Raw genomic sequence first — 14,659 nt, 5'->3', positions numbered from 1 at the left:
TTATATATATATATATATATATATATATAAATATATATATATATATATATATATATATATATATATATATATTGCCAACATAAATTTAGCCTCAAAAACCATGACAATATGCGTGTGCTTAGTAATTTTTTAAATACGAGTGACAATTTACATAATAAACATGTTGAGCCTAGTGTTCTTTTATTCTTTATTATTCGTTATTTGTTTATTGTTCTATCTAGCGTTCAAATTGTAGATGTTACTGGAGTTGGCCTCGATGAGAAAGTGATTTTTTTATATACAAGGGTTAATCGCTAAGTGATTGTAACTTCTCGGTTTTATTAGAGCATATTGGCAACTCAATTTTTTTTAATTTTAATGAGTTGATAATGGTTATGCAATCAATTCAAAATCAGTTCAGTATTATGGCCTCTGGTCAGGTCAAACGGTTCACTTTTTTCATCACCAAGGAAGTTGCTCTGCGACTGCATTACTATAAGCTGACTGGGAGCGCAAACTCGTCATTTTGCTCCATTAAGAGCTTTATATGCTGTACGTCGACATATCTGAAATTTCAGCAAACATATAGTGGAAAATTGCACGATTCACCATAAGCTTTATAAACTCAATACACAACATAAATTGAACACATACATTGTGAGTTGAACTTGTATTTGTATTAACTTAAAGCTATATGAAAAACATTCGGTAGCACATCATATTATGTTAAGGTCTTCTGTGTTACGTGCTGTTGTAATAAGATTAGGAATCCTCAAATCATCCACATTTTAATCTAAAACAGCATTACACGTTGGTAGTTCGAAATAAATAAATATACCATACTTATATAAGACTTTTTTAATTTCTGTTCTATTGTATTAATTCATATACAATTTTCATCAATTCTTTAGGTATACAATGTTGGGAGCTAGCCTGGTTTGTGAACAAGATTGGCATAAGTTGCTTAAAAACCCCCCAAATTCTAATGGGACACTAGCACAACGGAAAGGAAAAGTTGGAAGACCAAGAAGATCAAAGGACTAATATAATTACAGATTTTAACTCTAATAATATAAATTTAAGACCATAGTTCATTATTTGTATATCTATATTTTAAAATTCGAAATATTAAAACAACTATCAAAGAATTTTCAAAAAGATGATTTTAACTTAGGCAGTCTATAAAAAGGGTATATTCATTATGAGTACTTTCTAGAACTATAAAGGTAAATAAGAACTGTGAACCGCGTTCGATTTTAAAAGCTTGTAGTATGTAGTGTATACATGCATAAAAAATGTATGTACTTGGCATACTAAATTGTGGAAATGTAAAAAACCATCTTTAGAATGGAACCTACGTCTTCTCAAATACACAAATCGCCTCTACCACTACCGCCAGTCTGCTAATGAAGTAGCAGTTGACATATTTTTAAATTTTTAATTTTAAAATTTTCAAACTGTTTAATATATACCACAAACTAGTATCAAAATTAGATTAGCTCCATGGACATTAGAGATATAATTTAATAAATGGCGTTTAACATACGAGCAGGCAGACAAAGGGATATGGCTAGATCGATAGAGAATTTTTTTCTTATCTGTTACATACATTAAAAAATATATTCTACCTACTTTTAGCGTAAAGAGTAAAACGTATACAACGGGTATAACAATGGGTTGAATATTATCAAAATCGGACTCAATGCAGGGAGAGCTTATTGAGGTTATTAAACATTTTATTGGTAACAAAGATATTGAACATTTCGGGATTTTTATTTAATGTTGGCCAAGAATGCCAGGAGTAGCTAAGCGGTTACGCATGTTCTGCTTGAATCGTACTCGAAGGTTAGGTTTGAAAGCGGACAATTTTGGCACAGCAGTGGACCTGCATGCGGATCAAGCATCTACACTCTACCTTAATCCACATCTTTTAACATCCATAAGTTACATTACAAATTAAACATATCAAAGCTTCACGTTAAACATAATTATAACCTTACTCAAAAATCATGTTGTTTCAGACATCCTTCAAATTTCGTGACTTTTGCTTTAAAACTATAAATAGCAAACTTTTACTTTTTTCGTTTGCTATAAATTATTATATTATTGATATGAAATGGTAATTTGATTTCGTTTTTAAGAATATCAGGAATGCCATAAAAGCTGGAGATGTCAGATTTGCTGCATGAGTACTTTGTATATTTTGGGTCTTGGGTAGTTCTCCCAATTTCCACAAAGTTTAAAAAAAAATCTGATATACTACAAAATTGTGCATTCGATTTTTATATTAGAGACCACTATATTTTTATTAAATGTAGTGGTGAAACTGAAGGAAAATAGGGTTATAACATAAAAAGTTTTTCATTAAGTATACCAAATGATTTAATATTAATTACCTGCGATATAATGTGCAACATGGCTCAAAATAAACAATATAACGATTGAGCACAGTATCGCCACTGCACTGCCAGATGTTGAAAATATCAAGCTTAAACTAATCTCATTAAACTATGTACAACATTGGAGGCTCTAGCTCTTAACCCGTACGTATTATAATTTCATAACTGCATCTGGAAAATGTTTTTAATCGATAACAATAAAAGAGGAATAATTATCGAATATTTGCTACACACGGACTTACATGTTTCGTTTTTTCATTTCTCTAACTCTTATAGATGCTGAGATCGCCGCGTTCATACATACGGACAGACAGACGGACTCAATCAAGTCGACTTGTCATCCTAATCCTGTTACATACATATGCCACAACCATTATACCCAAATTTTTCATTTTCAATGGGATCAGGATCAAATAAGAGTGCTCTAATCTAAGTCCTGCGAAGCGGTAATATTACAAGCAGTATATGCTTCTTTTATACACATATCAAATAATACATGAACACTCATACGAATGCAGCCATAAGCATGCGTTTCGTTTATGGGGTTTCCTATACAAATTTAATTGTTGAATAACTTTTCTTTTAAATGGTGCTTTGTATTTCCAAAGCAAGGCTCTCGTATTTGAAATAGCTTTTTTATGGAATTAGTGGGAAGGGGGAGGTATCCAAAATCTAAAATATATAAAATCTCTGCATTCATTACACAGTACATCTGAAGTCTTCAACGTTTACAGTATTAAAGCTTAAGTGTATAACGATTCAAAAGCATAGCTAAATTACCGATTTTTATCAACAATAAGGAAATGGAATGAGTTATTGAATGAAAAGATAAGACACGAGCATACATTTCACATTTCAAGTCTCTGGTTTTTCTGGTTTACAAGATTGCTGCGTTTTTACGGACGGACATGTCGCGTGTTCGGGTAGATCGACCGAGCTGAGCGTTCTGATTAAATATATACTCCCCCGCCTCCTTCTGCCTATTATATACATTTTCAAAAAACCAATATACTCTGAATTTCCATTATTAATGGGCTCAGGATAAAATAATAATATAAACTGAAAAAAAAACTAAACGATTTTCCACCTAGGCATGGGTAAGGTGTGAGAGCTGTATTTTTTTTACGGCTTTTACATTTTACGTTGGTATATCCATATTAACGTTTGATTCAAATAATCGTGAAATGCGTATTATTACTACATTTTTACAAATAAAAGTAAAAGAAAAGCTTTAGTTACCTGCAAGAAATCTGAAACCGTGACCGATCTGCGTTTATACTCTATAGCTTGTATCTATGCCTAAATACACAAAACACATACATGCATGCACACCTGCATATATGTCTGTACGTACAATTATAAAAGGTTCAACAAAATGAAACTTATTCCCCGCATGAAGATCCTCGAAACTAAATAGCAAATCTAAACTAATGTAGCGGTTGACAATTCAATCGCAATTGGGATTCATTGAATAGAAAAGTATGCTTGTGTACACATATATATAAGAACAGTTACGTGCCTTGATTTTTATTACACTTCACTTAATTTACCCCAACTTAAAATCAAAAACAAAACTGTTTGATAAATAACTTTAAATGTGCCTCCAAAAACTAACAATCATTTCAGTAGAATCCCTTTACATAATATACTGGTGACCAAAACCCAATGCAGTACAAGATTAGAAAACATAAATGATATTGATTCCTCTGTGCTCATCTTGAAAAATTATAAATGTATTGTATACAACAATATGAACTATATTTACTTTAGCTTCATAATTGTTACAAATTTAATAGACGCAGAAAGTTTTGAAATTTTGTGTGAATTGAAAATATATCATATTATTAAATAAGAAATTTGATGGCTGTACCGATTTGGCTTTTGAAGCTGATTAAAAATATATATGATATATGTTTAGTTTATTTTGCGCATATATTTGTTAAATTTCAACATGTCATTTATACCTATATATATTAAATTATTTATTTACAAGAGGAAACATTTATAGCGCACTCTATTTGAGAAAGATTAAAAAAGTTCTCATCGCCACAAGTAAAGAAATATTTCTTTAAAAAATAAGAGTAAAACTATTTTTTAAAATTAATATTAATTTTTGACAGATAAATTAATATTTTTGTCCTTTTTTTAGGGGGACATCTTTCAACAATCGATTAATTAGAATATCCTTAAAATCTATTGTATGTACAGCTTTCATTTGAATGTACCGTAAAAATTTAAATTTTATTGGAGGGGTTGTAACTTATAGTAACATTCCTTATTAACAAATTATTACTAATTCACAAATATATTAACCACCATAATAAAAATGTACTAAATATTTATTATGACGTTTTTAACAATAATTGGAACGAATATACTCAATTTAAAGCAGAGTTATGTTACACATGAACTAACGGAAATCATAATTATTCCATTTTGTATGTAAGCTTGTTAAATTATATCACAGTTTAAATACTGAGACTCTAACTCCAAAAGACGTTTTTTTATAAATAGATATATAATATAATAATATATTGACTAAGGGAAACTACATGTTATGTGATTTCTAATGAAATATTTTTATTATAAGTCTACATCGGCGTATCCGGTTTAGAATGCCAACAAATGTTGTTAATTCATGTAGATTATAGGCCAGTCCATTTCAGAATTGTAGCTATATATCTTAATATTATAATCGTGCAAGTTTATATTTATGTATATACAATTCTTAAAATTACAATTGCTAAAGTCAATTGACTGATTTTACTATTTATGAACAATTTCAGCTATTAAAATTACATAACATAAATAAAAATAATATTATTGGGGTCTGTTTTTGTAACTGAAATGCGGAAGGCAAATTAGCTAACAGACATAGAACAGGTAAAAATAGTGATGGTACAGTTATCAGACTATTTGTACCATTGAATCCTTTTAAACTGGTCAAGCCGACAGTGGTGTTAGAATTATTTTCGCCATCAAGAATGCTACGGTTTGCATGTTGCATTGCGGCTGGCTTCTCTCCTGAATATTATAATGGTTACGTCATCTTTATTTATATTTACTAATTTAATTTATATTTACTCACCTCTTAATACATGTACTGTAATGCTTGCTGGTCGCGCATTTGATGGTGCACATGTGTAGTTGCCAGCATGATGAAATGTTACCGTTTTTATGGTGAGCACACTCATCGATGAATTTGGAATATATGGAGATTTATATTGTTGAAATTGTAATGTCGAAAAGGGAGTCATGGGTGAAGTATAAATAGACGTGCCCGCATCGCTAGTTGCATTACCACTGCTGGCATTAAAATCCATTGTTCCTCGGTAGGACTTACTTTTCCCGCCGCTTGCTTTCGACTGAAAACTCGGTACATTTTCTTCACTAGGAAGTGCATTTTCTGCAACGGATGTGACAACAAATCCCCCTTGAGCATCATAGTTGACCATCTTGTTTTCGTGATACCTAAAAATATTACAAAACAAATCATATAAGTAATTAGAAATTGATACAAAAAATACAAGTACATTTGTATACCCTGAACCCATAAAAAATGGGAAATCATATATTCACGTCGATGTCATCACCTATAAGAGTAGAAGACTTGATATTTTTTCTAGGTCTGTGTATAGTATGCACATATTATGATTGTTTCAAATAATCCCGTTTTATTAAAAACCTGATAGAAATGCAGCTAATAAAATATATCTTCTATGGGATTAGATCTAGACTAGAATTTTGTATTGAGTATTGTATATATTTTCTACAATTTTGATCTGTTATATCTTAGATACCGGCTTAAAATTTGCCTTAGATGTTTAAATTTAAGTTCGTTTGGAACTTGTATAAAATATTCCAATATAAAATGTAGAAAATTTAAGTGAAATCCGTTAAGCAATACAAAAGTTATTTTGGCCAATTGGCGCCAAGCATTCAATTGCACGCATTCTTTTCCATTCATTGAATCGAAATTGCGGCTGAATTGTTTTTCAACTGTCAGAATCGGATTAAATTGATTAATTGTGATACTCGTTCACGAAGTGAATTAAGTTGGTTTTATGCAATATCCGTCCGTATGAACGCAAACCATTTTGGCGTTATTGAGATTTTCTCAATACGCCCACTAACAACGTGTCTGGAAATATTATATCTGATATGTCATATAAAATATTTATATAAAAATAAGAGCTAGAGCTTTAAAATGTGAAATATATACAGCCCAAAATAAAAAAACAAGTAAGAAAGCTCTAGTCGGGGTGCCCGACTAGGAGATACCCTGATCTCAGTCCTATCTGCGTTCATTAATGTTTTCCGTAGTTTGTATCGAGCATTCAAAAAAATCCAATAAAAAAGGACATTAAAATAATAAAACAATAAAAACTGTACCATCGCCGCGAGGGTTGATCCCAAGACCAGCCGCCAACGGACGCCACCTCTACCAACGCAACCACTGCACTGCTTAATCAAGTAGTTGCAAATTTGAAGTTAAGTAGCAGCAAATAATTCAGCACAATTCAATCACAATTTCGATTCTTCGAATAGAAAAGAATACACGCACTTGAATGTATGTTTGCACACGCATAAGAAAAATGCGTGCGCGTGGCGCTGCTGACATGTGCTTTTGCATATTGGCCAAACGTTTTGTTTAATAACTTCTGTTCTACTTAATGGATTTTAATAAAATGTTCAGCCTATAATATACATATTCTATTGGCTTGGTAGTGATGCAAACGCCGTCACATAATGATCAAGAATATATATTGGGTCTGCCACGCCTCCTTCTGCCTGTTACATACATTTGCGCAAAACCATCATACCCTGATTTCCCATTTTCAATGGGATCAGGGTATAATAATGGGTACAGTATATATATTTAAGACGATAGAAACTAGAACTAAAAGCTTAATAATTACTGAACTACTCCTCAACCGATGAACCAAAAATAATTTTTACGCCTCTTTGGACGCGTGTTATATCGAATTAATTTCCACAATTTTGAGCATACAAAAAACTGTACCTTCTACAGTTTTACAGCGAAAAACTTAAAATGTACCATTTGGTCGGTCCCATTGAAAATGGTAAATCAGGGTATAACGGTTTTGTGCAAATGTATGAAACAAACAGAAGGAGGCATGGCAGACCTCATAAAGATTGAGCCCTATCCAACTATCTGTCCGTCCGTATGTATATGTATACATATATATATATATATATATGTATATACCTATTTACCTATCCTATCATTTGAAGTACACAGATTCTGTAGATTATAATATCTGCGCGTTCATAAAGACAGGAAATGATAGTGATAGATATATAAAATTCATATCCAACACACCCTATTTTATCAATCCCGAATGTGGTTATTTTTCCAACTTACCAAAATACAAAAGATGGGTTTTCAGTGGCACCCTTAAGCTTACATTGTAGTTGAAGAGTTGAAGTTTCGTCGATAAGAATATCAGAAGAATTGGATATTTCCGCAACTGCTTCTATAAATACAAATTTATATTTTAGCTTTTACAATTCAATTTTTTTTATCATTATACACATACCAACTATTTTTAGTTCAATAAAAATTGATTGCGTGGGGTAAATAGACAATTGGCATTCATAAAACCCTTTGTCGTCTTCCCTCACGGCCTTAATTCTTAACGACCAATGGCCCATGTGTCGTGTGTGTTCAACTAAAAACCGTTTATCACTGCTATGTGCTGATAAACCAACTGTTAGCAACTGGAAGTCTTTTCTTCTTATCCAAGAAACCTATAAGTATTCAATCTTGTAATGTTATGCTATATATGTATTTCAATTAGCATATATAAATGGTAAAACAATATTGTAAGAGCTTGATTGCTTTATGTTAAGAATGAACTGTCTATTTCATTAATTGATTGTTATTAAGATTTTGTAATAGATCGTTCAGAGCTATTTATAATTTCTCATCAATTTTAAAGTTATTCAATAAATGGAGCTATTTAAACTTTTTTTCTTCAGAAATTTAATTTGTCCTAAAGCTCTACTGTTTTTTACGGTATTTTATAATTTTGTATATTCGTATTTAATAAATGTTTGTATGATATAAATTACTATTGCAGTATAGTAAAATTATATAGAGCTTTAAATAACATATGACCTAGGGTATATAGAAGGTAAGGTAACAAACTAGTTTATATGCATCATATTTAAGTATACATTCATAAAAATTTGTTTCTAATTGATGTCTTACCGTTGCCGGGGAGTTTACTTTAACGACACATGGCAAAATTGCGAGGCCTCCTTTTTGGGCAACTACACGAGTATTATTTTTGGTATTGAATTGACTTGGCACGGTACTTCCAAAATGATTTTGTGATGAAGTCATTTTTCCTACATCTGAAATTTTTAAATTTATGTTAAGAAAATAAGTGGCTTAAGCTCAAAATATAGTGAAAAATTAAAAACTCATTTTTTGATAGAGTGTACAGATAATCAGATTTATCATTGATAAGCATAAGTATATAAAAAATATGTTATTGATAGAACAATTGTCATATGCATGTTTTCTGCATGGTAAGTATTAACGAATTATTAATTATTATTTTTTCGGTTGACGCAATGGGCAATGGTAAGTAGAACGACTTTCTTAGTTGAAAGTGCATTTGATCTACTTTTTGTGTTTTATTCTTATAAATATACATACATACATATATTCGAATTATATTGTGATTTAAGCAATATTCTCTGTTCCTATTTGTGTATTCCTTTGGCGAGATGTCACTCTTTTCTGCGTTTGTTGATGTTGCTATTGGATTTTCGTTCTATCAGTATATTTAATCGACTTGACTTGACTTGACTTGACAATCATTGACCAATCGCAATTTCTTAATTTTTGTCTGGTTGATAATTCGCCAGCTGGTGATATTTCAATGCATACTAGGTTGTGATAAAATCAAGTCGACTGTCAAAATTCGTAGGGGGTGTTCGCCTAATCATAATTGTTAGGAAAAGAAAATTATTTGTAAAATTTTACAACTATGTGTGGTTTCTTAGCTGTTTAGCTTTGAAGATACCGATGATTTACTTCAATTTTTTATATTCCTATCATATATAAATAGAGACTAAATGAATAAATTTAATTGTACTCCCATCATTCAAATAGAGACTCCATGAAATGTAGGTAACACAAGCATTATTTTTCATTGGTAATATCTCCTTCATCCTCTCCTGACGCATCGACGCAGCGAGGTATCTATATTACCTGCTTTTATGATTATTTTTGACACACATTAGTCTGTACAGTCGACTTTCATTGTCAGTAGTTTTAGTTTTAATATTTGTATTTCCAGGAGTAAATCATTGTAATTTCGATAAATGAAAAAATCTCAACAGAATGTCCCCTATATCGTTGCAATTTACTTCGTTATAACAAATCTCTAATTTTGTACCAATAAAAAATCTAATTTATTCTTTGCAGCAGACTTTAGTATTAAAACCAATTTTGGATACACTTCTTTTCTATGTTTTAAATTCACTCATTCTATATTGTGCAACGTATTTTTAAACCTATCTCGATGTACTTTTCGAACTAACACTTTCTTGTAAGGTGGCTCACAATATTTTAAAGATGACTTTATTACCGACGTAGAATATTGTTAATTTGTATGATATCCACTTAAACTTTCTATCCTTCTTAAAGCGACTTGGCTTTTACGATGTTACACATGCTATTTTATGCAGCCGATTACTCTTTGCACAACTTTTTTTGATTTATGCCTTCACTTTTATAAATTTTAATTTGTTTTCTCATCTGAACTCTTTTATCCTTCATAAAATCCTTGCTTCAGATCATCTTCAGGAAATACCTGATAGTGGTCAGATAAGATAAAATAAGATTGCCAGACTGACAAAAATCTGATTTCCAATTGTTTTCCTTATTTTTTACCTTCTATTTGTGCCAGTTGAACTCTTAAAATATTCTTTGTTGGTGATAATATTGCGATCATTTTTTCTGCATTGATTTTGCCTATAAAACTGTGTTTTCGTTTCGATTATTGTTATAAATATGTAACACGGCCGTTTCAGCATTCGCGGAACGGTAACGTGCGACTCGGATTGCCGAGGATATTCAAGTTCAATTTCCGGTACAGTTTTAAAAAAAAAAAAGTTTATTTTTCGGTGGCAAACACACTACTTGATTGAAGATGCGAGTCAGACACGCTTAAAAACGCAGACGCATGGATTGGAGTATCTCGGAATCGGACACGCCAGACTACAGTTTTTGTGGTTGCACATTTAATTTTATTTTAAGATAATCTATATCACCCACTAATAATTTCATAATCAATATCGTATAACAGAAAAAATCTTCAAGCGATATATTCAACTATGTTTCGTAAAAAATGTTGATGGCATCTAAATAATCAAATATATACAAAAAAAACAAACAAACATAAATCCTCTCTGTAGGGATTACACTATGGACAGTATTACATCCTCTGAATATTCGTAAGTATTTAAGATCTGGGATCTACTCGATGGTGTCTTTTATGATATATTCCACAATTTACTAACGTTTATAATTTAATAGCTCCTTAATACTTTGGCATATCATCCAGCATTATACATGGACAGTTGTACGCCAGCAGCTTATGCCGGAGGTGCACACACACATTATTGAGCATTAAGAGACTAGGATATGTAAGTAGCCCTTTCTTATATTGCGATTGCATCGATATTATTAGGAGCCTTCTGGATATAACTTATTATGATTCGATCTGCGCAGTTCTTGCTTTAAGACAGAATCGCATTTATATTAAATTAGTTGAACTAGTTTAATAAAAGCTCAATACTTTTACGGACTCTTTGTATTAATTATTAATACTTTCATCAAAATTGAACATAGATATAAATATAAATATTTAGATATTCATATATATTTGGATCAAATTTGTAGCAGTTAGTAAAAGTTTATTATTAATATAATTTATATATATTATAACTTACTTGAATATGATGAAGTGATCAATAGTAAACACAAATATATTTGTATATGCCATTTTTCCAATTCCATTATTTCAACACGTTCTAGCTTACAGCGTTTGGATTAGTTTTCACGAGCATCAACCATATTTATTGCTTTCCAAACGGCTACAATATCTATAATATATAAACAATTTATAGATTATTATGATTATATGATGCTAATTTGTGCGGACGTTGCATACTCATTCTCACGGTATATAATTTAATTTTATCGACAAAACAATTGTAATACAAGTGTTCTTTTCATTGAAATCATACCTTTTTGAATAAAACAAGACTAGATAAATTCAATATACTGCGTAATCCAAAAAATACGATAACCCACAAATAAAGTCTTACTCAGGTGATACGAATACTTTGATTTGCATATGTATATGTATATGTATATATATATATATATATATATATATATATATATATATATATATATGTATGTGTGTATACAGCATAAAAAGGAAACCCATTAATTAACAGATACTACAATATGCATACATATGTATACATACATCTATCTACTAAAAAAAAAAAAATTTTCCTTCGTTATACATACAATACTAAGAAACACAGGTACACAGATACATACAAGTTTATATTCCTTAAATCAGTCCATATATGTACATACTTATGAATTCACATTTTTTACTTATTTGACTAGTGCATTCAATATTGTACATTTTATGAACATGCATATGTATGTTCATACATAAAAGACATATATATATATAGATTTTTGAATGTGCACAATTTTTATTTTCATAAAGTTTCATCCCATTTTTTCGCGATAATAATCATTATATTAAATGTATTTTAGGCCGCGATACGAATTGCTTTATGTAAAGGTCCTCTTTTTCGAAGCACCACACGAAGACTAAATAAGAGCAGACAACAAGTATACTCTACGTAACTCACGCAATCGCATTCCGTACCTTAAATTTAACAGTACTCCAATGGTAACATTGTGTGTGTATTCACTTCTTTATCTTCACAGCTTAGTACATGGTAAACTATGCACGTGTTTGTATTTAAGAGAATTCTGTACAACTACTAGGTTTATATACAATAACACATGATAATAAACATGCATAATTATGTATGCAATTTCATTATAAGAACAACATTAAAATGATTTTATGTATCATATTTTTCGTGCATATTTTTGGATGGAAAGAAATTTGTACATACACATGTGTACAAACGGGGGATGATTTTGCCTGAAGAAAGAAAGAGAAAAGTTTAGATGTTTCCCTTTATTTTTGATTGCAGTCAGTACAACACGCTCTCTTACAGTATAGCAAAGTCACAACACGAATATGAAGGGCGGGTTCTTTATTTCCATCTAGATGCCACTTAGTTTCCAGGCAAGTGTTTTAACCTGCGTCAACAAAAATGAGAACAACTTAGCCGTGTGCACCTAAGCGCAAACTGGATAGTGCGCACAGTGATATTGAGCATAGAATATCTAAATTGTATTTAAAAATTCCAGGTCAATATTGATCTCTATGTAAATGAGCTCATTTACTGAATACAATTAATAATAATAAGCCTAATAATACATAATTATGTTGGCAAATATAAAGGCGCTACAGGAATTTTTATCAAAACGTGGAGAATAAAGCGTTGCCGACCCCATAATGTATTTATATTCTTGATCAGGACGATAAGTTGAATTCCTGTGTCCATTAGATCATTAATATTTCTATCAGGACACTTTTGCTGATTCTTTAAAGGAAATAGAGGATACACATTCTTAATAAGACGACGCAGCGATCTCGTAAGCTACAAATGCTAGACTTTAAATTTGAAATATATATTTTCGTATAAAACATAAACTGTACGATCTTACTATAATTTAATATAACATTTATTTTTCCTTTCTTATTTTCGTTCTTTTACTGACTTAAAGACAGTCAATGATATATAAACAGTTATACTTAGCTTCTCAAAACGGCCGATATTATTTTACTAATATATTATTATTTTTTAAATATATTTTTTGTTATAAAGCACTGCTCTTAATTTCCTGCTAATCTTTATAAAGGACAACAGAACTCTCAGTTAACATTAAAAGCAACTAATGGTTAACATTGCGTAATCTACTTTAACCAATACTGTGGAATGTGGGGATTGTTCCAAAAATCGAAAAGAAGGTTTTTGGTTTGGGAAATTGATACAACTGGATACCATTGCTACGATTATAATTTCATTGAGAAAATCCATCTAGAGGAAAAGATATTTAACAATTAATTTTCAATAGCAAAGCCTGCAGCTATTTATTTCTTGTTGAAGTTACTCTAGTTTTATTGATTTAAAATGAAAAAAGGTGAACTATCCTCTTGACTGCTGTAAAACATGTATAACTTTCGAATTATTTTGGCTATTCAGGCATGAACATGCAATATATTTGAAGATTTCGAACACGCCGTACCAACGTTGAGCCTTACAAATTGACCAATAGATAAGTTAGATTTAAGAGATGAAATACGCATGAGTCAGGGTATAAGAACCCTAGCTCAGAAAAATAACTGAACAACACCACAGTTACGTGTATTCTCAGGCTCGAAGGACCAAACTAAATAATTTAACTTTTGAGTTGCTCAAGCAATCAGAGATTTATGACAAGATTCGACAGAGCATCGTAAAAAAGGATGCGTTATCAGTCGTTGATACATTGGCAGAAGAGTTTACTGCCAATCATCTAGCTTTGATCCAAATCGGTGTCATCGAGGAGAAACAAGTAAGAAAACTCTAGTCGGGGTGCCCGACTAGGAAATACAACACCACAGTCAAGTGTATTCACAATGCCTGTTTACATTTATTAATAATTGTTAAGCAATATATCGTCAAAAAACTATGGCTAATTTTTGCTGATCGTTTTTCCTGCACAAGCACAAAAAGTGAAGTGAAGAATAAGTTTGTGCGTTGCTTTGCAACTATGCGAGGTACTCATACAAAATATATAAATAGTTAGTATGTAAATTTAAAATTCTGTATTCTGTATAGCTCTTCTGGTTGGTCTTTTAAGATACCTAGTCGCTTTCCAAAGGTTGTGATCCAAGTCACTTGTATACGGATCAAGATTCCTTAAATATTCTGCTGAAACTTAATTTTTTATTTCCCATAGTCTACTGTTTAAGCCATGGACTGCCTTGTTAAATTTTCTCTTGTCGATTGGGCTTCTCGTTGTCTGCCATATTTTCCGCAGTTTTCTTTCTTCAGCTATTTTTGCTATAAGTTCTAGTGGTAGAAAAGCT

At 31.1% G+C, this 14,659-nt stretch overlaps 2 protein-coding genes across 5 annotated transcripts in view; one reads left to right on the top strand and one right to left on the bottom strand.

The window, feature by feature from the left end:
* The window catches only part of LOC111599643 (LIM domain transcription factor LMO4), a 31,487-nt gene extending 30,378 nt beyond the window's left edge, over window positions 1–1,109 (top strand). For both annotated transcript variants that reach the window (XM_030224203.1, XM_030224204.1), the window contains exon 5: window positions 891–1,109. In XM_030224203.1, coding sequence (XP_030080063.1) covers window positions 891–1,023 — 133 coding nt within the window. In that variant the 3' untranslated portion in view covers window positions 1,024–1,109. The remainder of the gene's footprint in view (window positions 1–890) is intronic.
* A 3,973-nt stretch (window positions 1,110–5,082) lies between these two features.
* Window positions 5,083–11,541, bottom strand: LOC111597441. Of its 3 annotated transcripts, none has more exons than XM_023312159.1 (7): window positions 11,370–11,386; window positions 9,067–9,351; window positions 8,614–8,759; window positions 7,940–8,150; window positions 7,765–7,876; window positions 5,467–5,849; window positions 5,088–5,402 (listed from the first exon to the last, which is right to left on the bottom strand). In XM_023312159.1, exons 3-7 carry the CDS (start codon window positions 8,746–8,748, stop codon window positions 5,161–5,163), a joined length of 1,083 nt encoding a protein of 360 aa, XP_023167927.1. In that variant the 5' UTR covers window positions 8,749–8,759; window positions 9,067–9,351; window positions 11,370–11,386; the 3' UTR covers window positions 5,088–5,160. The 3 variants fall into 3 exon arrangements, with proteins under 3 accessions (XP_023167924.1, XP_023167927.1, XP_023167926.1); XM_023312158.1 differs by having other exon boundaries at window positions 9,071–9,351; XM_023312156.2 differs by lacking the exon at window positions 9,067–9,351 and having other exon boundaries at window positions 5,083–5,402; window positions 11,370–11,541.
* Between the last annotated feature and the right edge of the window lie 3,118 nt (window positions 11,542–14,659).

Source organism: Drosophila hydei, unplaced genomic scaffold (genome assembly GCF_003285905.1).
Source record: "Drosophila hydei strain 15085-1641.00,03,60 unplaced genomic scaffold, DhydRS2 tig00000384-arrow-arrow-pilon, whole genome shotgun sequence".
Lineage (NCBI taxonomy): Eukaryota > Metazoa > Arthropoda > Insecta > Diptera > Drosophilidae > Drosophila > Drosophila hydei.
This window is presented reverse-complemented; position numbering and strand designations above follow the sequence as displayed.

What these genes read in the sequence shown, in the direction of transcription:
- LOC111597441 (XM_023312156.2), bottom strand. Translation starts at nt 11,436, where the DNA reads ATGGAATTGGAAAAATGGCATATACAAATATATTTGTGTTTACTATTG. An exon ending in AAGTAAACTCCCCGGCAACG is followed by an intron (nt 8,151 to 8,613) that starts GTAAGACATCAA and finishes GAATACTTATAG; the next exon opens with GTTTCTTGGATAAGAAGAAA. An exon ending in TATTGAACTAAAAATAGTTG is followed by an intron (nt 7,877 to 7,939) that starts GTATGTGTATAA and finishes TTGTATTTATAG; the next exon opens with AAGCAGTTGCGGAAATATCC.